Source organism: Lissotriton helveticus, chromosome 9, assembly GCF_964261635.1.
Source record: "Lissotriton helveticus chromosome 9, aLisHel1.1, whole genome shotgun sequence".
Lineage (NCBI taxonomy): Eukaryota > Metazoa > Chordata > Amphibia > Caudata > Salamandridae > Lissotriton > Lissotriton helveticus.
In genome coordinates, this window is record NC_136070.1 from 1,079,989,033 (window position 1) to 1,080,017,021 (window position 27,989).

The window sequence follows — 27,989 nt, forward strand, 5'->3', positions numbered from 1 at the left end:
AAACTCTTCACAAGACCCTCGTTTTCCAAGCTGCTCAATGCTTTATGGTAGTTCCCTGAAGCTAGTCGGTTAAAAATACACATTGGGTAATTACTGTTTTAATATTTCAGAAACTTCTAAAATTCAAACCTGAGGCCTATGCATTTTTTTAATACCAGTTTCATTACTTTATTGAGTTGGTAACCACTACTTCAGGATATAAAACAAGATTTGTAATGTAAGATGGAAATTGAGAGAAAACATAACCCTTCAGCTTAGAATGAGCAAATAAATTGCTCAATACAAGAAAATGTATTTACAGCATTGTGGTCAGTGCTATTTGGGGTGCAACATGAATTCAATTTAGAAAGAATTAGTTTTTTTTAAGTAGGGTCATCTTTGACCTATGCATATTGCATCCAAAGATGCCTTAGCTGTTGCTCTGTTGTAAAGAGTCAGTAATAGACTATTTTAAATGAAACATGTAAAGCATTTCATATACACTCTCTGGTAAATGTAATTGAAACATTGTACAATAAGGGAAAGTAAAGCAGTTGTAAAACATTTTATATCTCACTGTAATTAAATGTGTATGTTTACGAGGACTCATCTTACTCATTCAGTATGATGGAATATTCTTTGACTGTTCTCATTGTATTATATTTGGGTCTGTGATGTAGTTCTTTTCCTATGGCTGAAGCCACAGTTGGTGAAGAATACTAAATGTTAACTTCAATTTTACTACAGATTGTGCAGCTAAATGTATTGTATTCTGTGCAGAATGGCTGTTGATGGTGGGTGTGGGGACTCAGGAGACTGGGAAGGTCGCTGGAACCATGTTAAGAAATTTCTCGAGCGATCAGGACCATTCACACATCCTGATTTCGAACCCAGCACTGAAGTGAGAAACATTTGGTTTAAATATTCTCATTTAAGTTGTATGGCGGTGCCATTGTTCTATGTATTTATTGCATACATTTATTATTTCATTAAATTATTAAAATATACTAGATCTATTAACTTATCCATATAACATTAAGGTTAATGCATCTTTTCAATTTGCTGTTTATCATTTAGACTGTTGTACAATGTTACTTTATAATAAGTCATGCTACTTATTAATGTTTCCGTTTTAGTGTCTGCTCTTGAATATTAAGTTTATTCAATATAGACTCGTGCATGCATGTGGGAAGGCTGTTGCTTCCCAAATTGTTTGTAGAAACCATTGATAACAAGCATTTACAATGCAATGGTTTTGCCTTTGTTAAAGTTAGAGCTATTGGCATTGCTCTTGACATTTTTATTTGTTTTTTTAACATAAATAAATGGCATTGTCATTTACAATGCCACTAGCTTTATCTCTCGCAAATGACACACGCAGAGCCCCCCCCCACACACACACCCACACAGAGCCCCCCCCCACACACACACCCACCCAGCCTCCCACACACACAGCCACACAAAGCTTCCCACATACACAGATACTCAGCCTTTCATCCTTACGAAGTTGATAAACCGCACAGCTTTAAGTTAGGAAACAACAAACAGCTTCCAGTTGTCAATAGCGCTAAGAGGCCTAACTGGGGTCAATACAGCGCTCTACAAATACACATTATGCGAAGCAAATACATTTCAAAATGTGTGAATTCACAATTAGAAACTGACCCTTTTGCTGTCCAGTGTTCAGTGCTGGCTGGAAATGAGGCCAAATGCATGGCCACAGTTTCGAATCCGAAGAGCCCACTCAGGATTTTATCCTCAACAGGTCGATAACATGCCTACCCTTGAGGTAGGAAACACTAAACATCTATAATGTGTCAATAGCGCTAGGGGGATACATTGGGGTCAACTTAGCGCTCTACAAATACACGCTTTGTGAAGTAAAAACGTCGAATTTGTGAATGTATCACTAGTGCCTACTGTTTTCCAGTGGTCCATGCTGGATGTGAAGCAGGACATGTGCACCCCCCAGCCCCAACTCACACAACATGAGACCGAGACGTGTCACCTCGCTTGTTACAACAATTTTCTCACTGTAGATTAGCACGAAAATGCGCTAAACATGCGGTAATCGTGGTGGTAACGCACGTTATCAATTACCTCATCACGTCGCAAAAATGTCAGCGTTAACAGCAACAGAAAGTGGCGGTAAAATGAAATAATCCACGCATAAATGCGGAAACTTGCATTGTTTGATTCCTGCTTTTCATTCACCAGTCACGTGGGAGAAGGCTAAAGCAGGGTTAATAACGCTAAGCACACATTTCACCTTATGTAGTATCTATAAACGAGGACGCACATATTTAAAACAGTAGTCTATCGTTGAGATAGCGCAACTCGGTCGCTGAGGGTTCAAGGCGCTTTTACAGGCACTTTGAGTGCAGAAGTCAACAGAAAAAATTAACTAAACTGCTGTAAGCAAATCTGAGGGACCCACCAGGTAGCAAGTTGAAATATCCATTAACCCACTAAGCTCTCCAACTAGCGCAAAGATACAATTCAGCTCATACTTGGCACTATAAAAGCACAGCAAATATTACTCTGGTTGTGTCCTACCTTCCAAGCCCAGCAGCAGCAGTAAAATAGTGGGAGGGAGGGGGGGGCGGGAAAGGAACGAACAGCGGGAGGGGGGGCGGGAAAGGGTAATCAAAAAGCAGAGGGGCGACAAACAAATGCAGTGACGAAAAAAGGGGCGGAGGGCGGGCGACAAAAGCCGTGACGAAAAAAGGGGCGGCTGATGAAAGAAGGGGGCGGGACTTAAAAAAAAGGCACGGGAACGCCCCCGATTCGCGTCCGGACGGGCAAAGAGTGACGGACAGCAATGTCTGCCAATGGCTAGCCTCCGTTTATGGAGCTAGCCAATGGGAGCAGGGGGCGAGTCCCTGTTCCCCACTGTAAGACATAAGGTTTTCCTAGCGCATGCGTACTTCGTACGCATTTTGCTAGGCAAAACCTAAAAATAAAACTTACTGTTTGTATTGATGATTAGAAACATACAGACACTGCCCCTAGTCCCAAATCTAAGATATGTTGGCAGGTGTTGATCCATTACCTTCCTGATGGCTTTTGTCCCACTCACAACGGACGTTTGTCATTGTGTGAACATCCTCTGATGTAACATAGTTCTATAAACTGATGCACAACCATTTAGTTTTCTATGTTATTTTTGTCACCGATATATTCTTTTGATGTTTAGGGAGGCAGTGAAGTAAGCGGGTGCATTCATACTGTGTGATTAAGCACACAAAGAAAACTTTCTTCCTACAGTGGAAACTAGGATTCTTTCCTGACGGATCATCCTTTTTTCCCTGTAGTGGTTGGGTAAATTGTAACATTCAGTAATGTAATGTCTATTACAGCTTCTCACAGTTCACATCCACAACTGGGTCCAGCCGAGAGTACTATCTTAAATATTCAGAGAGCGGGTATACAGAGGTTGGCGAGATGAGCTTTTTGCTCTCCTTGATCCAACTCCTCCTGTCTCCTCCTCATGCAACACTGACCCAGTCAAGTGGGGAATGCTTGTTGAAAACTGCACCTACTACCACCTCCACCCAGGATGCAGTCTTTCCAGAATGTATTACTCTTTAATGTTTTTAAACCCTTTTATAATTGTTCAGGAACAGATTGTATTTCATTGCATTTGTGATGCTCATTTATTTAGAATTGTAATATATTTTTCTTTTTTCAGTCTCTCCAATTTTTATTAGAGTCCTGCAAAGTTCTTGTCATTGGGGCCGGAGGATTGGGATGTGAACTACTAAAAAATTTGGTAACTAGACCTAATTAATGTCTTCAAGCACAATTCATTGCATTTTTGTATTTTGTTGCATGTTTTGCATTGTTCTAGTTATTAGAAATGCTACTTCGAAAGCAGCTCGAGGTTTAACATTGATATTTCATGGACATAGCTCAGTATGTTTTTTGTGGTTCAAGAATTGTACGTCTTCATAAACTAAGGTTTTATATCATAGTTTCTGCATTTCAGTATGCGTCAGCCTCCTTATTCAATAGTGGAAAAAAGCAAATTTCCCTTGATCACTTAGTCCGCTATTTTCTTAAGTGTGAGATACCATTTACCAATAAGGTGTTTTTCTTGGTGTCTTGGTGCTAGATTGCTTACAACCTCTTAACTCTGGTACATTAGGACAGTGTTTAGGGTTCGTAGATCATATTGCCTTATAATGCGGTTTACTCAAATTTATTTGAATGATTTGGGTGTTAAAGACATGCTGTGAATTAAAAGGGTTCTGATGAAACCTTTTTTCAGCACTTATGACTCCGAAGAGCTTAGTTATTCACTAGTAAAAGAAAAACCTAAAAAACTTTGCATGGTGCCTCCAAACAGAGTGCAGTAGCGACTGAATACTTGGGTGCCTGCTTGTGCAGCGTTCCTCTGACAGCCAGCAGTTGTAATCTGCCTGAGGTCTATGCTTAGCAAGATGGTAGTCTCCAGCTAGCCAGCCCATGCATGAGGACCTGATGGGGCCTGGTTGGATTTTCTCCACGGGGGGAAACTGTTATTTTAATTTGGGCTAAAAATGTAGCTTATTACTGCTCTGGCCACCCCAAGCTTTGAGCCACGTGGATGACCTCGTTGGCTGTTGTTGGTTGCGTTGTGCCTTCTGGGCACTGCAGCCATGGGAGTTTTATGGGGGAATGTCATTAAGAAGGTGGTCTTGACATTGGGTTGGGTGGTAACGGCAACAACAACAAAGTACGAAATATTGGCATGGTAGGCATTAGTGTGCAAAGATCTTTGGCACTTAAGATGATGACACCGACTGAGGGAGTTGATCAACAAAGACACACCTTGCTCGAGAGCGTCCCTGCAGCCTTTCTCTTAGCTAGTCATATTTTTTCCCCGCTTACTCTAGGTGGCTAAATATTCTAATCAAAAAGTTGCATTCCAAACATCTTGACAGTATTTCAGCTCAAGGGGGACAATATGTAATTGTTCATAGGGATACTTGTGTACCTCATATTTGGGTTTGGGTTCCAGAGTAGCGTGCTACTCACCTAATAGCTCTTAAACACCGCATCAGGGTTAGCAAGCGCTAAATAAATGCAAACCATTACCTTTTTCTATCCCTCCACTATCCTTCTCAATCCAAACAACAAACTAACATACCCACCGCTCAAATTACTTAATATTTCACAGTTCACCACCAATCCTTTTATGGGTTATGGAGTAACGTGCTACTCACCGAAAAAGTGCTTCAACACCTAGTCAGGGGTATTAAGCGCTATGTAAATGCAATTACAGTACATATCACATTCAAATTATGACAGTACTGAACTTCTCACTAATGTAATGACGAAATCCGTTGTCCCCCATAGTTAATTATATGGGCTGGTGAATTTAACCTTACTTTACATTATGAACTATACATTATGGGAAGTGGGGCTAAAAAAGCAAAATCGGGCGAGAGCTATGCTGCTTAATATTAATGCGCCAGCATGAGCTATTAAACCTTTTGTGAATCTGTTGTCTTGTAGCCAGGGAATTCAGGTTTCATTCTGCCACAGATCCTCATCTAGAATAGATTTTTGGCTGGGTACTAGGGATGTGGCAGGCTGGATTAGTTCCATTGCACATCTTCTAAGGGCGCTCACTGACCATTCCCCTGTCAGTGCTTTCCCTCGTTGTACACACACATAGGATATGGAGCATATAGCCATTAGTCCTGCTTGACTCTATTAAGAGAAGAGATTATACACAAAACAAAATCTGTCGTACTTTGAAATAAATCAAAGATCTGTTGCCACTTATGCTCCACTGAGGAAGCTGTTTAAAACGTGTTCAGGGTGAATGCCTTGCGAAGGGCTGCATAATGTTTAAGTCGATTTGCAGTAGGTTGAGTATACTAGAAAGGCATAAAATCATTGGAACATGCCCACAACCTTTCAAAGACACCAGCCTCTTATTAGTCTAGCACTCCAAATTTGGCTGTGCCTATGATTTGTCTTGTGCATGTATGTTTTATAGTGCATATGTTGTAGTACATGCACTTGCTACAGAATGTAGTTTGGCGCAACCAAGCATGATTTATGCACCTGGCTATGTTTTTTTTTTTTTTTTTAAACCAATTTTATTAAATTTTCAGACAAGCAATGCCATAAAACATCAGTGCGTATACAACCTCAATTGCCGATTCCTTAGTGCAGCACATAAGAGGCCCCTCACAAAGGTGACTCATTCAGATGTATATATCCGCTTCATGGTTCAAAATACCTGCTACTAGGGCATTCATACGTTACATACTATCAGTAAGCTGTGCACTTTTGCTAGCTTTACAATATGCACCTGGCTATGTTTTAGCAATATTTGGCTGATGTTGGCAGTGCTCAGAAAAATTAGCAGTTCCTAAGCGTATGATAGCATTCTCCTTCATTAAATTGCAATATCTGTGCGAATGATTTTGTATACACCTATTACCTTCTCATTTACTATTACCTTTGGCTTCTAATGGCAATAGCAGCTGCATGATTGCAACATCTGTGCGTTTGATTGTGTAAACACCTATTACCTTCTAATTTACAATTGCTTTTGGCATTTAATGACAATAGCAGCTGCATGGCCTCAGTAACTGGGCAATGGGCGGCAGGAGCTCCTGTGCTTACTCTTGCCAGTAGTTTTCAGATACAAAAATATGGGCATTTTATGGGTGACCACTTCTGGCATGGGCCTACATGCCGAACTTATAGAGTACAATCTTCGCTATACAGCAAATGATTTCTGTACAAACCAGGATGAATGCGGCAGTGAGAAAATGATCTAGAGATGATTTGAGCAGGTGAATATGACCAGAAGATGGAGGAGCGCAAGAGAGGGATCGTGATGTTTGGGGTGGGTCTTCATCGGATGGGTATTCAGTATAACTTCTGTCTATGAATTGGTGAAGGCAGGGTGTATGACAAGATTGCACTTGGGATGAAATTTCATGCTCATGACGGGTATCAGGAGAAGTTTGCATAGCTGGTGTGGTAGATATCCTGGCATATTGTGTGAACCTGCACACATAAGATGTCTGTTTCATAAATGGTTTCCTGGATGTGTGTTGTCTGTATATTCATAGGTCGCTGCATTCCTGTTGTGTTAACAGTTCATCTGCTGCTTGTGGTCACTTGTCAGCTGACAACGAAACTTTCCCATCTCATCCTAGCATTCTCTTGTCCATACCATTGTCCTCACTGCACATCGTAGCTCTCCTATCGCAGTCACACTCTTTATGGCCCAGCTCACTCTGCCTCCACACAATCCTCCCAGGCTTTCTTCCAGTTTAAGCATTTCAAAACCAATACATTTTGTCATCCTATCTTTGAATTTTCTCTGGTGGTATTGGGTTGTTTCTTAGGTTCCTTACGCCTTCAAGTTGACTGCTTCCAACTCCTTGTTCCTTCTTTTGGAGCTGCCTTTTGCTTGTTTTCGAGATTTTAACATCGTATTGAGAACTATAAACTGTTTGCCGTTGTTCAGTTAAACTTCAACTTATTTTTCTATCTCTACGTTTTGTTTTTGCAGGCATTATCTGGCTTCAGGCAAATCCATGTTATCGATATGGATACCATTGATGTTTCTAACTTAAACAGACAGTTCTTATTCAGGTATTTTTGTTTCTTCGCAGTAGAATATCCCATTAGTACCTATGTGTTTTTAATGTGGCAACACTAGATTTCAAATAAAATGCATCAAACCCACTAATCCTCTTAGGACACAATTTTACATTTCCTCTGGTTGTGAGTGAAAAAATAAAGTTTTTTAAACTCTAGTAATTATAACCGCCCGGCAACATGTCTGCCGGGCATAGGGACTTCACATATTGTGTCACTGTGATCCAGGTACTGTATCAGACATGTTCCATGGCTGCCATATTTCCTTTTCATTTCTCTGGTTACAAAGGGGGGAAGCCCAAATAGTGAAGGATTGACAATAAAAAGACGGGCCTGACACTTATTATGTACAGGTGAATGTTTTGGAAAATGTTGTTTTCTTTTTGAAAATGCAATGAAATTTCCCTTAAAAACTTCGTTGGTAGTTGTGGTCCAACAAAACTGCATTAAGTAAACGGACAGATTCTTTATTAATAGTAAAATATGCATTTAATTGTAGAAGCAGAACAGTACGTTTGTCAGTTTTGTAAGGTGTAGCAAGTAATAACTTGCTTCTCAGTACAGCCTCCTTTACAAAACCTTCCAGAATAGCATTGAAGTGTTTTTCATGATGGGCTGAAAGATTCTCTGTCCTGCCATTGGTGTCCCAAGCTACATCCCCATACTCTGATTGTTTTTCTAGGATCTAGTTAGTTTTTTCTTAAAATAATGCCCAATGATCAGAATTGAGATGGGTCCCTACATCTCTCTTGTTGAAGAGATAATGCTTGTGATCAGAGTAAGAGCATCCTCTCTACATCGGCATTGTAGGTTTCAATGTAGGCCCCCCCTGTAAGAGAGCCAAACAGCACAATTCAATATGTATATATTTACTTTTTTGGGTGGCACCATTCGGAGTTTTTGGACCTAAAGTGCACTTTTTGGTATTTTCTTGTACTTTAGGAACGTTCTTCTTTCATGCAGGAAGGCCCTGCTCATGCTGATCTTACCCCCATGTGAATTGGCCAGATTATCTGTTGTCATGCAGTCAGCTAGGTTGCCGTTTGGAACAATTGGGTTTCTCTATGTTGGTGGCCAAAGGCAAGACAAGTAAGCCTTGTTCCTGTCTTATAACATTCATTGTTTTAATGGCTTCATGCAAGCCAACATTATTTCAGAGATTTTTTTTAAGTTAGCTGGCCATGAGCAAGGCTAACTCTGTAGAAAACTACAAAAGTCACCATTTTTACAGTAAGTAAGCTTTATCGTATCAGCAACTATGTCACATCAATTAAAAGAAAATTTTTCCCATAAAATCCATGCATATAAAACAACTTAAAATAACTTCAGTTAATTATGACACATCTTGGACAGTACAAGTGCATGTAATAAAATGTGACTGCGGATTAAAAATGGCTACCAATAGAGCAAGAAGAGAACAGCGACTAGACTTCGAAATTAGGAGATAGTGGTCTCCAGGCTGAAACACCGGACAATGCCATTCTTGAGCCTATGTGCGCATTACTATAATAAATAAATGTGAGCGGAACAATTTGGGACATCAGTTGATCAGAACACTTAATCACACTACAGCCTCAAACAGTGCTAATGCCGCAATTAAAACAAAGATACAAGTTAGAATCAGCTATCAGTAGGGCCAGAAAATTACAGCTATTCTTGCATGTAAAGGGGGAAGGACAACAAGGTAGGTGTCCAGCCAGGGCCGATCCTGAGCCTAATTGCTGATCACATTAATTAAAATAATAAAGTGCATAAGCCCATATCAGATACTCCTCTTATGGGAAATCTGCCCCAGTTTAACAACATGGGTCCAAAGTTTGGGTCTTGTGTACAAGGATGAATGTCGCTTAGCATACCGAAGTAAAAGTTAGACATCCGGGAAAGTGAAGATCCAACCCAGTGTGATTCAGTGATGCATTAGTTGTGTGGCTATGCTAGTTAGAAATAGCACGGGTTCCTTATACGTGTTTCTGACCTCTTTTTCTGACTGGGTGACCTACGCACTGATGGTGGACTAATGTATATAAGCTGTTCTATATGGTAATGCTGACATAATCCTGGCGGGATCAATTGCATCATAGCTTGCTGTGACCGTTAATAACACAACTCCGACTTTTGTCAGATCTTGTAGCCTTCCATGCAGCATGTAACTAGGCTGCTACAGCCTGTTAAATTTCCATCCGGTCTGTAGCAGAAAATTAACGCAACCTTTCAGTTCCTCAGGTTATTCTGAAGACTGCAAATTGCTGTCTGTTTCAACACTATGTTTCCTCAAGAAAGTAGACATAAAGTCCACTCAATTCAACTGCATTTCAGCTGTCTGTTTCTAGTCTGCAATGAAGTGGTGCTTTCTGTTGCCTAGTTAATGCTTTAAAGTGGCTACTGAGATGCAAAGGCACTTTGCAAATAATATAGCATAACCTAATAAACATAGGCTGCCAGACGAACCTGTATTGTATCTTTTTGCAAAATACAACTAGCGTATGAAAGGGAAGGCAAAAACGTTGATTTTGTTCTTCTGTGTCAAAATTGGAAAAAGCGTCAGACCTTCCAAGTCTTTGGTGCAGCATCCAATGATATGCTGCTTTTAAAAATCCTTCAGCTTTATCCTATATCCATTAATGTGCACTAATATTTTAGCATCACAATGTGAGCCTTTTGCACAGTACAGTATATCAATTTGCTATGCAACTGGTCACCAGAGGAATCGCAGTCTGAGATCGGTACTCTTTCTGTATCCACACTTTACATCCCTGATTCGTTGTTTGGGCCCGTTTCTAATTCTGCCATCACAGGTAGTCAGTAGAAGTGCTACAGCAGTGAAAAGTCTCGTTGGGCCTGGACTATCTCTAACTAGCCCATAATGCTAATAAAGGGATGGGGCCAAAGCCACGGTAATCATTGTGAATTCTATCTGAATAACCTGGCACCAGTATTATATCACCGGGCACATTCATGCTAGGTACATAAAGTTAGTCTGCCAGGTGGCATCAGACACATTCATTAGTCCCTTCCAAACCAAAGATCCCCAATGTATTTGTGGAACAATAAAGTCTATGTTGGTATTTAACATGTATCAGCCTGTGTCAGCTCTTTAGGGAGATGTCTCTAGTCTGCGCACAGCAGTAATACCACTGTTCATTGGTGAACACAAATCTTCATCCCTATAGTTCTGGTGAGAACAGCTTTCGAACATCTTCCATTGTTCACAATGCCATATGTGCTGGATATTGTATGCTAGGGTTAAATGTGCTTAACTGTGGGATTCAGTGCGTTAAAGCAGTGATTCCCAAACTTTTTTGACACTCTGCTTTCCATTATGTTAAATTTTTTTTGTGTGCGGATGTAAGTCGACCTTGGAAGTACTTCTATTTTTCTCCCTGAAAATATTTTAGGATGTATCCGATTAAGGTATTCGCATAGGTGTAACCAAATAAAAATATAACAGTTGTTTAATAAAATACTTTAATTGGTTACATCAGAAACAGAATAAGGCAAACTCTTCAGCACGGAGGTCTGCAAATGGAATCAAGTTGTCATACTGTTAGGACACAGCTTTCCAAACTTTCCACGTCGGTGACACACCTTTTCGACAATCTTCATCTTGTGACACGGTAATGCGAGCGCAGCAAGCGAGCGCGAACCTCCTAAAGGGGGTCTTAGGGGGTACTCCTGCAAGAATATTTTGAAAAAATAGTGGGCCAAATTTGAGAAAGCAGGAAGGTTCCAACAAAGACAGTTACTAGCAAAACTGAGTGTAAGCAAGGTTAGGTGTGTGCCTGAAACAAGAATATAACCATGCACACATTGACACATGCCCCAGTGATTTACAGCACAAAAAGGGCGGGTACACGCACTGCCAACCATTCACAAAGTCCACCTGATGCCTTGCTGAATATGAGTTATACAAAAATCCGTTCAGGACCAATCATGCAACTTATCAGCCGGTCATTGCGCATTGAACTCAGGTTAGGCCGCTTTTCTCCGCGCAGCGCCCCAAAAGGCACATCATCCTTACTTCACCGTGCCTTACTATCTATCTCTCTCCCTCCTCTCCCTCTCCCTGCAGTCTCTCTCTCTCTCTCTCCCCCTCTCTTTCTCTCTCTCTCTGGCTCTCTCCCTCAGTATCTCTCGCGCCCTCTCCCTCCATCCTTCATTATCTCTCTCCTCTTTCTTTCTCTATCCTCCTCTCTATCCCCCCTCTCTATCCCCCCTCTCTATCCCCCCTCTCTATCCCCCCTCTCTATCCCCCCTCTCTATCCCCCCTCTCTATCCCCCCTCTCTATCCCCCCTCTCTATCCCCCCTCTCTATCCCCCCTCTCTATCCCCCTCTCTCTTTATCTTTCTCTCGCATCTCTCTCCATCCTTCAGTCTCTCTCCCTCTCTGTGTGTTTCTCCCTCGGTATCTCTCTCTCTCTCTCTCTCTCGCTCTCTCGCTCTCTCGCTCTCGCTCTCTTGCGCTTTCTCTCTCGCGCTTTCTCTCTCTCGCGCTTTCTCTCTCTCGCGCTTTCTCTCTCTCTCTCGCGCTTTCTCACTCTCTCTCGCGCTTTCTCTCTCTCTCGCGCGCTCTCTCTCGCGCGCTCTCTCTCTCTCTCGCGCTCTCTCTCTCTCTCGCGCTCTCTCTCTCTCGCGCTCTCTCTCTCTCTCTCTCTCTCGCGCTCTCTCGCGCTCTCTCGCTTCCCCATCCCCCTCCCCCATATCTCTGTGGCACCCTTTCGCCGAGAGCCGCCCCTGGAAAAGGATTGCCTCTGCTGTTTGTGCATTACAAGGAGCCGTTGATTGTGATCTAATTATTAAGTGCAACTACTGAGAAATAAATTCAACAAAATATACAAATACAATTATGTAATGTTTCGTAAATAAATGCGGAGGTCATAAGATAAAAAGCCCATGGACCTGAGGCTGGACAGAGCCCCGCCTCTCTGCTAACGCCTGAGTTTAAGTAATAAGATGCAGCGCCTTGAACCAGTGCGTCAAGCAGAGACTCCTTCCGAAACTGCTCGGAAGCTGCCACTGCCAGGTGTCCGACAAGGAGCAGGAATCATGTTCGCAGCAGCTCGTTCCACTGGCTAAGGCGGGTGCTTGGCAGGTGAGACTGATGCCTGCTGGGCCCAGGGTGGAGGGAGGCGCTACAGAGCATATTAACAGCAGCAGACACCCCCCAGTGTCATACAACTCAAACTCCCAGAATGCATATAATATTGGAACCAAACGGAAACGATCGCCTGGGGCCTAAACAGAGTTTTAAAAGTTCGCAAATGTACCTGCGTCACTGAATGCAAGAGCATTCGCCCTAATCTGGCCGCAGGTGTCATTGTCACGTAACACACCCACAGAGGGGAGGCGACACAGTACCGTGTCGCGGCTCACACTTTGGAAAGCTCTGTGGTAGGGAGTCAAATGAAAACCAAGGACTGGAAGGTTGTTGTCTGCCAACAGGAAGCACCAAAGCTACACCACCAGCGGCACAGGGGCGGCTGGTGCAGGGTGCAAATTCAGTGCTGGGCTTCCAGTGCAGTCCTATGGCTATTCTTCTTTTTTAAAACAGGCTGCAGGCGTTGAACCGGAAGGTGCAGGCAGAAAACCAGCGACCACAGAGGTAAGTTTGGGAGTGGGAGGGGTTTACAGGGGCAGCGCTGGTCAAGCTCCCCATGGGCTGCAAGTGCGGGGGTGCTTTTGGCTGTCCCATCATTTTCTTACCGGCCGGTTGCAGTAAGGGGACCCTTTGGATTCACAATGCAGGTGGTGGTGTGGAGGTCGAGAGTGGTCAGCCAATGCTGGATTCGACGTTAGGATTGCTGGGGGGACCTTCACTGGACTGGTGAGCCACCTGGACACAGGCCATAGGCCTCTGGTTCAGAGTGGTCAGGTCTCACCATTTCAGATGCTCAGGAGTCCTTGCAGTTGATTTCTTCTGGACAGGACTGCTGTCCACAGGAGATTGGAGTCTTTTTCAAAGGGCAGCAGCACTCCAAGGGTTTTCTGAAGTCTCCGGCTGCAATATAGGTCGTCTTTTTGTTGCAGGTTCTTCAAAGCTGGAGATATGCTGGGAACGCTGGGGCTAAAGCAGTTGTCTTCAGGATTCTCGGCAGGGTCGGCTACAGGGATGTCTTCTTTCTTCTTAGGTCGTAACAGATCCAACTTCAAGGTCTGTGGGAGCCTCCTAAACTTTAGATTTAGGAGGCATTTTAAGGGAATAACAGGTTGGGCCAATGGGCACCTCACCTGGGGTGACTACACCCTCTATTATCCCACCCTCCTGTGGAAAAGGGCTTAGTCCCACTCGTGATTGGAGGAGTCTCCCCATCTTCAAAATGGCGGGGACTGAAAGATGTGCCTCACCTCGCCTTCCCCACCTTAGGGGTGGAGTTGGCAGGGGCCCTATCCTCTTAAGTTTTCCCGCCCAAAGTGGGGGTGGAAACTGGGGGCTGCCATCTGCTGCTAGTAGCAGAGGTTGAGGGTCGCATTACAAAGGCGACAGGCCTTTGAAGCTTCCCCTTTGAGCAATGGGGAGGAGGTGTGACAACTCCCCCCATGATGTGCATTGTTTCTGGTCCCAGAGAGTGGTTGGAGCACTCTGGTTTCAGTGACACCATCATGATGCTGGGGATCTTGATTTGTCGAGTTTCCAGCCCATATACTCTCTATGGCTTCCCTGGCACTTAAAATATTAAGGAATAGATCCTAGTACTGAAGAAGCATATCTGCATGTGCAGATATGCCCACATCTGGGATATAGTGCACCCTGCCTTAGGGCTTGTAAGGCCTGCTAGAAGGGTGACTTACCTATATCTTAGGCAGTGCTAGTTGGCATGGCACACCATCAGTGTGCCATGTCGACTTTGCCATTTTGTCTGCACCAGGCCATGCATGCTGCAGTGGCAGTCTGCCTGGCCTAGGTGAGGGGTCCCTAGGGGACCCTCTTCAGTCCCAATGCCCTTGGTGTCCAGGTACCATTTACTACGGACTTACAGGGGGCTGCCGGGCCAATTCTGGAACAGTTGTTAGGGAAGAAGCGCTGGCACAATGGACCTGGTTGGCAAGGGCCCTGTGCACTACAATCAAAACCACTTCAGTACCAGGCACAAAGTGGAGGCTCACCATGTCAAAAGAGGCACTTTATCACACCTAATATTGCACATAAGTGCACCAGACACTGTATTACGATAAGTTATCCTGGGAATGCCCCAGCACATTGTGCCAAATCCACAGAAGTACACAACATCCTTGGAAGGGAAACCCCTACCTGACTTTGGGTCTTTTCTCCCCAATATATACACCATGCCATCTCCAAATGTTACGCTACTAATGGAAAAGGAGTAAAGCTGTTTATAAACGGGTACATGCATCATTTGTAGTCGATTACGATTTCTTAATTGCGATTTTTAAGGAATCGCAATTAAGAATTCGCAAATGCCTATGCATGTAGGAATTGCAGAAAAATTTGCGATTTCTAAACATTCCTTAATTGCTACTCGCAAATTGCGAGTCGCAATTAAGGAATCCCTTCCCATTCATTCCTATGGGACTAGAGGCCCATAGGAATGAATGAGAAGACATTTTCATTTTGCGAATCGCAATTAGCGATTCGCAAATGGAGATTGCGATTTCAAGGGTGCAGGGGTGTCCAAAGGACACCCTGTTGCACCCCTGAAATTGATACGTGCACCCATGTTACGCACACACATGCCCCAGGGGCATGTGTGTGTGTAACATGGGACTTTAAAAAATGCACTTTGATGCTTTTTAAAAAAAAATCGCAATTTACCATCACCTTACATGTGATGGTAAATTGCGATTCTTAATTGCGAAATCGCAAATCTTTTTACTTTCGTGCATTGCATTTAAGGAATCGCAAATTGCTATTCCTTAAATGCAATCGCAATTTAAGAAATCGCAAATTATGCGATTTCTTAAATTGCGAGGGGCTACTTGTTTCATGCATTCCAAAAGCAATTTTTGCGATTGCTAACGGCCGATTTTTGCGATTCGCACCGTTTGCGATCGGAAAATGCTTTGATGCATGTGCCTGTAAATATTCTATTGGCAAAGTACGTTTTAAGAGCAAGACCAGCAATCGAGGTGCAAAGGCCATAACAATTTAGTACACAGGTTTGTTTTCAGCACTCTTCTAGCGCTTTGTCGTTTTCACCACATGTACATGTTATTCCTCAACCCTAAGCAAGTTCATTGATACAAATCACCCCACCCCCTTTCTCAAAATCTCTTGGGTGTTCCTAGCTATTAGCCTGATGGCTCAGGTGTTTTATGTTGATTCACATGACCATTGCAGGCAGCAAAGAAAAAGTATCTCCTGTGGAGCGATTCTCTAACAGTATGAATATGGATATTAACAACACGGCACCACCACAAGGTTTGTGTTATGTGCACCTCATGGCCCATCCAGAGTATGCAACATTTCCTTTCCTTCGTATTCCCGGGGGGGCGGGGGATAGTAGGGGTCTGATTCTTCCTCTTAAGCATTGAACATATTGCTTTTTTTCACCCATTCCCGCATAAAATACACCTCTCACAATAATATTTTGCAGTGCTCGTTACATCGCACTTCTGCCGTTTGTAAGCAGTCTATAACCAGTGTTATAAGTACTCAGGGAATGATGAAAGACTGAGGCAGACTTGCTGCCGTTGAAACCCGTTACTTGCATATCTTCACTTTTTATCTCGCTGGGCTATCCGGCTAGAGTACTTTGCGCACATACCATTATTTTTCATTATTCTCCAAAACAACGTCTTCACAGGGCTCCCACTGCTGCTTTTTAAATTTATTTGAAAATGAGCTTTTTGTGTAATTTCAGAAGAGGGGAACATTAATATTAAGATAGGGGTAGCTTCCAATTGAAAGCTGCCTTGCTGTGGTGTATTGTGCTTCACTCTGGAACCCCTCTTTGTGCCAGCATGGCCCATACCTCCTGTGAGCTGAGCCGTCCCCGGCCACACTGACTGAGTGAGCACTGCTCTGCTTTCAGGCCCAACTCGCACCATTGCAGAAGTGTCCTTGCTGCCATATGCAGGTTCCCCCTAGACATGTTAAGTTTCCAGCACCATCACATCTGTGCAGAGCTTCACACAGGTCGGCAACAAAGCCCTCCTCAAAACCTGCTGCAGATTAAGGGGCTGCTCAAGGGGCTTGCTGAAGTGCCAATGAAGCTATTAATGGCCTCTCGCCAAGGTGCAGCAAACTTTTCTACCGCCTGTTTCTTTCCACCCCCTTCGCGGAGGAAATGGCAGATGAGTCCACAAGGACCAGGTTAATTAAGCAAAACTTGTTTCTAAGCTCTGTGACTGGATGTTTTGTTCTATTTTCATTCAAATGCTTTTAGTGCATTTAAAAAAAAATATTTATGTAAAAGGGATGGCTCTAAACTTTCACGTTCAGCTTTAACCCCCTCTCTCTGCAGCCAGCCCTCGAAATATTTACAGTCGCCTTGTTTGCTGTCGTGGTGCCCCTTTCTAGTCTCACGCTACACAGTATGGAAAACCCTGCATTAAAGGATAAGCGGTTCTTTAGGAAATAATTAGTTAGCAATCTTTGCCGTTCGCTTCAATACAGGAATATATCTTACTGATGGATACTTCTAACCACAGATTCATCTTCTTTAGAATATTGCCAGGCTGGATCAGGAAGCTTTCTCACCATAGCTACTGTATGATGGTGGATGGAGTTGTGTGGCTTCTCATCTACTCAGCCTTTTAAGTGACAACGGAAGCCACACGTAAGCACTACCCCAGTTCATTGATGTCCATTACTTCCTTTCTGCACCTTCATACACTAATCTTGAGGTAGCTCCTACTTCCTCTTGTCATTTGGCGTGCATTTCCCTTCAACATTCCTTCCAGTGTGCAAGGGAGCATGTCCTCTTCAACAACAATTACACTTATCCCTTGTAAGGGCTGTCACAAACAAATGGCTGTTACAGATTCCTATGAGATATGTCTCTGGTGTTTGGGTTGGACCACGACACCCAAATCGTGACAGCAGTGTACCCTGATGCACCCGAAGGCGATCTGGGAATGCAAAGCCAAGATGTACTTTGCCGAGTAATGAAGGAAGTTGCGTAAGAGATGCGTCCGCTCAAAGCCAAAGACCTAAACCTGTTCCCACTTACAGGGCCCAGTCTTCAGTTAAGGAAGAAATACAAGAAGTCCAAGCCTCACCACAGTCTATCTCAGAAATTGCAAGGCCGTCAAGGTGCCCCAGTGATCCCCCTCCCAGTCCCCTGTAAAGGACCCGATTCTGTAGCTAATTCAAATGCATCCCAAACTCTGAGGTCAGTTAGTGATTCGCAATAGATTGAGGCATTTAAAGAGGCCATGCTCCACATCTTTGACACCCTTCCTCCTCTCTCTTTTGTGCCTGTGTCTCTCATGGATCCGCAGAGGCCTCCAGTCAGGTTACTGCCACGAGTCCAGCCTCCGCGATGACTGAGCCTCCTGAACCTGCTTCAACTCCATGGCTGATATCCTAATCAATGCCAGTACCTGCCACTTCAACACCAGCACCGGCGATTTTCTGTCTTACTCGAGTCTGCCTTGACCTTAGCTGTACAGTTTCAACGTGCCTGGCCCGTATGCATTCTGACTCTGGGAGCCACCAACCAGTGCAACTGTATGGATCAGACTCTGACCAGAGCCAACCAACTTTTGACGATGTTGGTGATGGTAAACTGACACTTTCCATATGGACCTACAAAAGGGCAGAGGACGGGACACTTGCCCTGACAGGGGGCAGATTTGCTCCCGCTAATCCTTCCGCCTGGTTCATTTGCCATGGTTATTTGACAGGTGGCTGAAGTTTTAGATTTGCAATTTCCTTCTGTTGAGATAAAAAAACAACATCCTCACGGAAACGTTACAACCCGAGCAGTCCTCATTTGATACCATACTGCTTTTCAATGAGGCCCTTACTGACCCCCTCATGGCCATCAAACCCTGCTCCTGTCCACCTGTAAACAGGTGGCAAGTCATTAGATACCCACTCGGGTGACCCTGCCTCCCCAATGCAGCACCCTCCTTCTGAGAGCCCACAAGCAGGGTTAACTCCAATTCGTTTCCTACGACCCCACCCAAGCCCCAAGAATTAGTCCAAAAGAATTGAAGCATTTGGAATGAGATGCTTTCTTCCGCTAGCCTCTACCTTGGGCCACTCAACGCCAGCAATTTGCTGGGAATGTGCGCCCATGCATTATTGGACTTGTCGCTTAGATATTACCAGCAGAGTAAGAAAAAGTTCATGCCACATTTGCACAGACCTTTCAAGAGAGCCTAGATGTGGCTAAGTACATCATACAGTCAGGCCTGGACATAACCAACCGTTTAGGCAGAGCGGTTGGCACTAGTGTGGTGCTCTGGCGCAGAGCATGGATGAGATGCATTGGCTTCTTGGGAGATGTTGGGTATTGTTAATGGATATGCCTTTGGATGAGTCTGGCCTCTTTAGTGAGAAGACTGACTCCGTCTGCTAGTGCTTCAAAGAGTAGAGCCACTGCGCGCTCCCTTGGTCTGTACACAACTGGAAGGCATTATCCCCATTCTTTTTGCCCCCTTAGAGGCACTACAAGGGTTTTCCCTTCAGACAGTGGGTGCACTATTCCAAAAACGTCCTAGCCTATTTCAGATGTTGCCTTGCCCCCTGTCGTTTGTTGCCTTTCCCCCATGTCTTTTTTTGCCTTTCCCCCATGTCTTTTGTTGCCTTTCCCCCATGTCTTTTGTTGCCTTTCCCCCTGTCTTTTGTTGCCTTGCCCCCTTTCTTTTGTTGCCTTGCCCCCTTTCTTTTGTTGCCTTGCCCCCTTTCTTTTGTTGCCTTGCCCCCTTTCTTTTGTTGCCTTGCCCCCTTTCTTTTGTTGCCTTGCCCCCTTTCTTTTGTTGCCTTGCCCCCTTTCTTTTGTTGCCTTGCCCCATTCTTTTGTTGCCTTGCCCCCTTCCGTTGCCGAACCTCCGCCCACTCCTGCCGTTGTTGCCGGCCCTCCGCCCACCCCTGCCGTTGTTGCCTGACCCCCCACCACCCCTGCCGTTGTTGCCTGACCCCCACCCCTGTGTTTTTTGCCTGACCCCCACCCACCACTGCCTTTGTTGCCTGACCCCCCCCCCATACCTGCCGCTGGTGACGGCCTCCCAGCTACCCCCCCTTCTGTTGGTGCCTGCCTCCCAGCCACCCTCCCCCTTCCCTTGGTGCCTGCCTCCCAGCTACCCTCCCCCTTCCGTTGGTGCCTGGTGCCCCCCTTCCATTGGTGCCTGGCGCCCCTCCTCCGTTGGTGCCTGGTGCCCCCCCTTCCGTTGGTGCCTGGTGCCCCCCCTTCCGTTGGTGCCTGGTGCCCCCCCTTCCGTTGGGGCCTGGTGCCCCCCCCTTCCGTTGGGGCCTGGTGCCCCCCCTTCCATTGGGGCCTGGTGCCCCTCCCCCTTCCGTTGGGGCCTGGCGCCCCTCCCCCTTCCGTTGGGGCCTGGCGCCCCTCCCCCTTCCGTTGGGGCCTGGCGCCCCTCCCCCTTCCGTTGGGGCCTGGCGCCGCTCCCCCTTCCGTTGGGGCCTGGCGCCGCTCCCCCTTCCGTTGGGGCCTGGCGCCCCTCCCCCTTCCGTTGGGGCCTGGCGCCCCTCCCTTCCGTTGGGGCCTGGCGCACCCCCCCTTCCGTTGGGGCCTGGCGCCCCCCCCTTCCGTTGGGGCCTGGCGCCCCCCCCTTCCGTTGGGGCCTGGTGCCCCCCCCTTCCGTTGGGGCCTGGTGCCCCCCCCCTTCCGTTGGTGCCTGCCGCCTCCCCCTTCCGTTGGTGCCTGCCGCCTCCCCCTTCCGTTGGTGCCAGCCGCCTCCCCCTTCCGTTGGTGCCTGCCGCCTCCCCCTTCCGTTGGTGCCTGCCGCCTCCCTCTTCCGTTGGTGCCTGGCGCCTCCCCCTTCCGTTGGAGCCTGGCGCCGCCCCCCCTTCCGTTGGAGCCTGGCGCCGCCCCCCCTTCCGTTGGAGCCTGGCGCCGCCCCCCCTTCCGTTGGAGCCTGGCGCCGCCCCCCCTTCCGTTGGAGCCTGGCGCCCCCCCCCCCCTTCCGTTGGAGCCTGGCGCCCCACCCCCTTCCGTTGGTGCCTGGCGCCCCACCCCCTTCCGTTGGTGCCTGGCGCCCCCCCCCTTCCGTTGGTGCCTGGCGCCCCCCCCCTTCCGTTGGTGCCTGGCGCCCCACCCCCTTCCGTTGGTGCCTGGCGCCCCACCCCCTTCCGTTGGTGCCTGGCGCCCCACCCCCTACCGTTGGTGCCTGGCGCCCTCCCCCCTTCCGTTGGTGCCTGGCACCCTCCCCCCCTTCCGTTGGTGCCTGGCGCCCTCCCCCCCCTTCCGTTGGTGCCTGGCGCCCTCCCCCCCCTTCCGTTGGTGCCTGGCGCCCTCCCCCCCCTTCCGTTGGTGCCTGGCGCCTCCCCCTTCCGTCGGTGCCTGGCGCCTCCCCCTTCCGTCGGTGCCTGGCGCCTCCCCCTTCCGTCGGTGCCTGGCGCCGCCCCCTTCCGTCGGTGCCTGGCGCCGCCCCCTTCCGTCGGTGCCTGGCGCCTCCCCCTTCCGTCGGTGCCTGGCGCCGCCCCCTTCCGTCGGTGCCTGGCGCCTCCCCCTTCCGTCGGTGCCTGGCGCCTCCCCCTTCCGTCGGTGCCTGGCGCCTCCCCCTTCCGTCGGTGCCTGGCGCCTCCCCCTTCCGTCGGTGCCGGTCCCACCCACCCCCCTTCCGTCGGTGCCGGTCCCACCCACCCCCCTTCGGACGTGGGCCGGTCCCACCCACCCCCCTTCGGACGTGGGCCGGTCCCACCCACCCCCCTTCGGACGTGGGCCGGTCCCACCCACCCCCCTTCGGACGTGGGCCGGTCCCACCCACCCCCCTTCGGACGTGGGCCGGTCCCACCCACCCCCCTTCGGACGTGGGCCGGTCCCACCCACCGCCCTTCGGACGTGGGCCGGTCCCACCCACCGCCCTTCGGACGTGGGCCGGTCCCACCCACCGCCCTTCGGACGTGGGCCGGTCCCACCCACCGCCCTTCGGACGTGGGCCGGTCCCACCCACCGCCCTTCGGACGTGGGCCGGTCCCACCCACCGCCCTTCGGACGTGGGCCGGTCCCACCCACCGCCCTTCGGACGTGGGCCGGTCCCACCCACCGCCCTTCGGACGTGGGCCGGTCCCACCCACCGCCCTTCGGACGTGGGCCGGTCCCACCCACCGCCCTTCGGACGTGGGCCGGTCCCACCCACCGCCCTTCGGAGGCGGGCCGGTCCTACCCCCCGCCCTTCGGAGGCGGGCCGGTCCCACCCCCCGCCCTTCGGAGGCGGGCCGGTCCCACCCCCCGCCCTTCGGAGGCAGGCCGGTCCCTCCCACCCCCCTTCGGACGTGGGCCGGTCGCCCCCCCCCCACCTCCCGTCGTTGCCTGCCTCCCTCCTCCTCCTAATTTGTTTCAGTCTCTGAATATGTATGCTAATGTCCTTTGGTTGTACATTTTTAAAATGTAGGCCATTGGTCTCAGTGATAATTTTATTTGTTATGAATACTGGTACGCCCGGGTTCAATCTTACGAATATTCTAATATCTGAAAAATATTATTTTCGGTCAGTAGAACTTGTGAATCCCTTTCCTATTCTCCTTAATAATCTAATCCTGATTATTAGTAAAAATGTATGGCCTTGTGTATCATTTCACATGAATCAACAAGGAGGGGGAGCGAAAGGTGTTTTTTTAAGTGCCCAAAAGGATCTGTGGTATTTATAAGGCCTGAAAAAATGGGGTTGTTCCAAACCTAACCCCCTTCACTAACTGATCAACACTTGGTATTCTGTGAGACCCTTTGCAGTCTCTAATAGGGCCTCAAGGAATGGAGCGCTATAATACCTGTGTCAAACCTTCGTCACAAGTTATCGAAAACATGTGCCATTTCATCCTATAAGTTGGTGGACTGTGAACATAAAATCCACAACTTCATGTAATAACCCTCCAAGTTCTGTATTGACAGAGACTGCTGAGTACTGTGCAGATGTCTCTCGACGGTGTCTCATTGCTGTTCAGTTTGTCACACTTTGGAGGTGTGAGACTGTCATGGACGAGTGTGTTTTAGTTGAAGCATATGCAGGATGTTGGTTCATTGATGTGTGCCTGTTTGCCTGACTGCTGTTGAAAAGCTGTGGAGTGGATTTATAGAAGCATGAACATGGTTTTGTTGTTGAGCAATTTTCTCTTTTGCATGTACCTGCACATGTTTATAGCCGTAGTGGTAGAGCAGGTATACACCTAATTTATTTACCAGCTTTTGATACATCTATATCCCTGAATACATTTTCTTATCTTAGGAGAGCAACTTAAACACATTCTTTCATTTAACTAAAAAAAATTGAGATGTACTGGGGTGAATATTTTTTAAAAGTTTAATTTTTTAAGAACGGACTAATCTGCCAAATATTTCCCATGTTAAAATAGAGCCTTGAATGTCATACATAATTTGTTTTTGCCTACAGAACATTATAGAAACCGAGAGCATTAAACGTAGGCCTCAGGTCCTGTACATTGGAACTATAACACGTTGACATTATTTTCCAAATTAAGACCAAGGGCCTGATTTAAGAGTTGTCAGGCAGCCTGATTCTTCTTCGGGGAGACAGAGTAAATTAATCAGTCACCCTGACTGAGGTGCCACCCGCCAAATTTTGATAAAACCGCCAAGCTGGCGATTTATTTCTAAAGCATTGGCAGGAACCTCCGTCACAGCGGTTCCTGTCAATGTCTTTTGAAGTTTGTTGCAAAGCCTCCCTCAACATGACAGAGCTGTGTACCAAACTTATTGTGTTTTTTTTATTTTCAAAAAGGAAATCCTTTCAGACAATACTCTACAGACACTATGGGAGTCTTTTTGTTTGGTATGTGCATTATTGTTGTCTTTGTACAACATACTAACATTAATATCTGTTACTGATATTCCACTTTTTGCCCATTGGCATCAACCTTCCAGCAAATAGAACTATTTGGATGTTTGCACAATTGACCCCAAATCAGCATAATTTAAAATTAAAACTTCTCCTAAATCTGTTAATACTAAAATTGTGATACCATCTTAACTGTCGGTAAAAGTCTTGTTAAAGTTTTATTATTCTTTATTTTGCAGAGCCAAAGATGTGGGCCGACCCAAGGCGGACGTTGCTGCTGAGTTTATTAACAATAGAATCACTGATTGTAATGTTGTTCCGTATCCTTTTGAACAAGAACAGTTACAGTTTTGTTAAGACATTAATTGCCAAAAAAATCCATTCCCCCAGTATAGTTTAGATACCCATCATAAAAAGCCCAGATATTGCATATAACATTCATGCCCCTTTTAGTCCATGACATAGCAGAGTTAAGTTTCTTCCTTTCACTGAAATACTTGGCAAGTTAGGGAATCAAATGGCATTTTTTTGCTTGAAGAGGTCATGGCTACTGTGTGATATTGTGTTTTTTGGTTCTCTGACATCTAGGGTACTTATTTCTACATTGCTGCTTAATTTGTATGGATCTGTATCCCAATCTTCACACACGCCACCAGTATCTTTGAAGATATTACAGAAATATGCTGTTTCATTATTGTATTGCCTTTCATTCTATGTTGTAGTTTTTGAAGACTTCAAGCTAAAAAATTGTGAAACCCCTTATTTTCTTCATGGAACTGATGCTCGGGCTTCTTCTACTTTTTGAGCTGGTAGAGGACTTTCGATCTGTAAAATTTAGTTTGTAATTCAATCTGTTAGCACAAAATTGCCCATTGTAGTGACACTGCTTGTGTGCATCTCACAATCATGGCTTGGAAAAGTCCCTGCCATTCATCATTTTCCTTGCCATGTCTTCATCCTCTTGTGCTCCAGTTTGAGTGCAGTCTTTATCTAACACCCAACTCTTCCTGGCTTTAGGGGAGATGTTTGTATTTTCGAAACCCAAATGGTTATCTGAACAATTCGCATAATATCCGTGAACACTGCTTACAAGCATTTTACATAATAAGTTAACAAGTTTCAACTGCATGCAGTTTCTGGTTGTGCTTTTTTTTTTTTTTTACACTGCTCTCTGTGAGCATTCCTGGGAATGTTTATGAATACCTTGAATGTTTGAATTCCGCAAGCAGTACATTTATAATTGCACTTAGCGGTTGTTAGCATTATACAAATATTACGCTACAATATAGCTATGTGGGGGACTGAAGCTCTTGTTCACTGTGGTAGCACACTGCACATTGTGGGTGTGTGGTTGGAAGAGTTTTGCGTTCCATTAGATTTAAATAGAATAATTATATTCATTTGATACTTGTGTGTGAAAATTTCATTATGTATAAGCTTTAGTTAGCTTTCATTTCAATGTCCTTTTGTCTATGTTCAGGCCAGATTTCTCCAAATTTAGTGAAGCATTCTGGTTGACATGTTAATGTTACAACTTTAGTTCACAGGTTACCATTAATCTCAAGTATACTGTTGAAAGTGTTCACTGTAATGAAACATTTCCTAGCTATCGTAACGGAAAGTTTAAATTCTGTTATGGACTCGGAGGTGAGGATTATGCTATACTTCCTTCGTTTTATTCAGACAGCAGCTACATCAATATGTTAACAGAAACTTTATTTCTCAAAACCCCAGGGAAAGTTAAGTTGCATAAGACAACAAGTCCATAACCAATCCGGCTTTTCAAGTGTCTCTTAAAGGCGTTGTCCTTCTTCTTATGCCCTCTTACTTCGCTGCACTCAGTCCGTGTCAGTTAAGTATCTGGACTCTGGTCCCCTTTTGTTTTATTGCGGTTTGTTGTGCACCATTCTGCTTTGTTTCTTTGAAGTGAGGCGCTTAGGCCTCGTGTGAATAAGCTGCCACGGGAATGCCTCACCGCTCCTTCGGACCGCTCACCAAATCACTTTCTCTCATTCTTGAGGGCTTCGGGCAGGGGTGCGTGGCAGTTAGCCAGCTGCTAGAGGGCTCCTTACGGGTCTCATTTCAGATGCTCGTTCTCGGTCTACCGTGGAGCGCATGTCGGTTGCCCTACATTGCTGAGCGCCTGCATCTGCGGTAGCAACTAGCTGAGTGGCCTCCTGTCAGCCTGGAGCCAGAACACCTTGTGGGATAGGAATATTTCAGGAGCAGTGACTCCTACATGAGTTTAGGCACTGCCCAGGCAGCCATTTCTACATAAAGTGCCCGTATAATACTGAAGGCGAGTTGTCTGCTGGGGCCCACAACCCTTTATCTTCTTGAAGGCCTCACACGGCCTGTAGCCCACGTCATTACCCCTATTCACCATACATTTTATGTCTTACAAGGTCTGCAGCCTGTCATTCTAGGACCTTTAAGGCTGGTGGCCTGCTGCATTGCCCCTCTCCTATATTGTAAACCTTACAAAGTCTGTAGCCAGCTACATTATACTCCTGGGACCTAACCCCCACAGTGCCTATTCACTCTTCTTACCTGGTGGATGGCTGTATTCAGATTTTTACACTGCCGAGTAACATATCTCACCAGTCTCATGGAGGATTATGGAGACAATTATGCGAAGGAGGAAGAAGTCTCATACTTCCACGTCATAGATGAGTTCTGTGATGCGGTGGACGCCTCCATGATAAAAGCAGTCTTGGATGCAATGGCCCCCCTGAAGAAGAGACTGACATTATGTTGTTGTTATTATTATTATTATTATTATTATTATTATTATTATTATTATTATTATTATTATTATTATGCGTTCTTATATAGCGCTCGATTACCCGTAGGCATCTCGGCGCTTGCCTTGGGAACCCGTCCTGGCCTCCCCAAGGTGAAAGCCAGGCATCCCGCCGCGGGGAGGCCGTAGTGGAGATTAAGCAGGCTAATGCCCAGAGCTGCAGAGTGTGAACCCGTGATTTGAGTAGGCACCGAAACGAGAATTATCGAGTCCGTGGATATTTGGGCTCAAGACCCTGCCGCGTCGGGAATTGAACCTTGGTCCCGGGTCTGACCTCTGCTTCAGGGTCTGCCTCCTCTAACCAGTGAGCCACACTTCTCCATTAGCAAAACCAAATAGTCATGTCCTCAACAGTGGGCACTGAAAACCCATTCTTAAAACAACTGACTAATGTAAAGATTTAATTCAGGTTTAGTAGACACACACATTTAGCTGTAGTAGTAATCATGCATATTGTGAGCATGAAGGATCAACAGTCATGACTATTCAATTCAGATTTAGTAATCACTCGCACACAAGCACCCATCCCTCCCCCTGCAACCCATAGTTTTATACATCTATAGCCCAATACCATGCTGCTGTGCCTTTCATTAGATCCTATTTCATCCCCTCAGCAGTCGTAATGACTTTAACATTGTCTAACAAAGAAATTCCACTTTGAAGCTTTTTAGCAAGTGTCACTTCATGAGATTGAGATTATTTTTGCACTCCAAACTACAGTATCATTTTTATTCATTGTGATGTTGTGATTTATGGGTAAGTCTACAATTGCTTTTGGGGTGACTACAGGGTTGAGTCTCAAACTGTAGGATGGAAATTCCAAGGGACACTTAAACCTAGCTCAGCTGAGCTGGATGTAAATGTTCTAGTGCCAATTATCATTGAGGGCACACTTGCCTAGTCCCTTTTAGGGGATGTCAAAGAAAGGATAATTATGACGACTTGGAGACATCGGGATTGTACTGGGTTCTCTAAAATGTTCTCACACCTGTTGTGACCTTAGGAATCACTACATCTGAATTGATATGTATCAATAACCACCACTACACATTGAACCTGCCTTTCACTTTGATTTCTAATTAATCAAAAGGTAGGCTATTTCTGCATTTTTCTGTTTGTGGTAGCTTTCAGAGCTTCTGGTTGACTGCTGAGATCATGATTCCTTGTGGCCTGTATTTGGAAACCCGCCCCTCCTGCCTGTGCCCTGGTAAACTCTTCAGTGTGTTGAGCACTTGTCCCCACATAACATTTCTGATGGATACTTCTAACTGCAGATTTGTCACGTTGGAATATTGCCCAGGCAGCAGACTGGATCAGGAAAACTTTCTCCTTAGCAGTGCTCCTGCGTTCTACTTAGTGACACACCCTGGCTCCATACTAACTCTGCACTGCCCTGGAAATGACAAAGCAAATGCGCATACAAGTACCACCCCTGCTCACAGATGTCCGTTTCTTTCATTCCATACATTCCTATGCAGATCTGGAGCTCCGCTCCCAACTCTGGTCCGTTTTTTTACGACTTCCAAGTGATTCAATGTGTGTGCTAGTGAACGAGGTCCCCACCCAAAGCAACCGGTTTCTAGCCATGCTGCGACTGCAGATGTTGGTCACCCCACCAGCATATGCTATGTCTTTAGTTGCTTTGCTCCAGCCACTACTCCTAAGTCTTGAAATAAGTGCCCCCTTATTCATCAGAAGGCCATCCGAGACAGAGAGG

The 27,989-nt window shown here is 46.1% G+C and overlaps 1 protein-coding gene across 3 annotated transcripts in view; it reads left to right on the plus strand.

Annotated features, from left to right (window-relative positions):
• LOC144782233 (NEDD8-activating enzyme E1 catalytic subunit) overlaps positions 1 to 27,989 on the plus strand; it is a 241,145-nt gene that overhangs the window by 35,122 nt on the left and 178,034 nt on the right. For 2 of the 3 annotated variants that reach the window (XM_078661474.1, XM_078661475.1), the window contains exons 3-6: positions 760 to 880; positions 3,671 to 3,751; positions 7,505 to 7,587; positions 23,709 to 23,789. In XM_078661474.1, coding sequence (XP_078517600.1) covers positions 760 to 880; positions 3,671 to 3,751; positions 7,505 to 7,587; positions 23,709 to 23,789 — 366 coding nt within the window. The remainder of the gene's footprint in view (positions 1 to 759; positions 881 to 3,670; positions 3,752 to 7,504; positions 7,588 to 23,708; positions 23,790 to 27,989) is intronic. The other variant, XM_078661476.1, reaches the window with a different exon arrangement.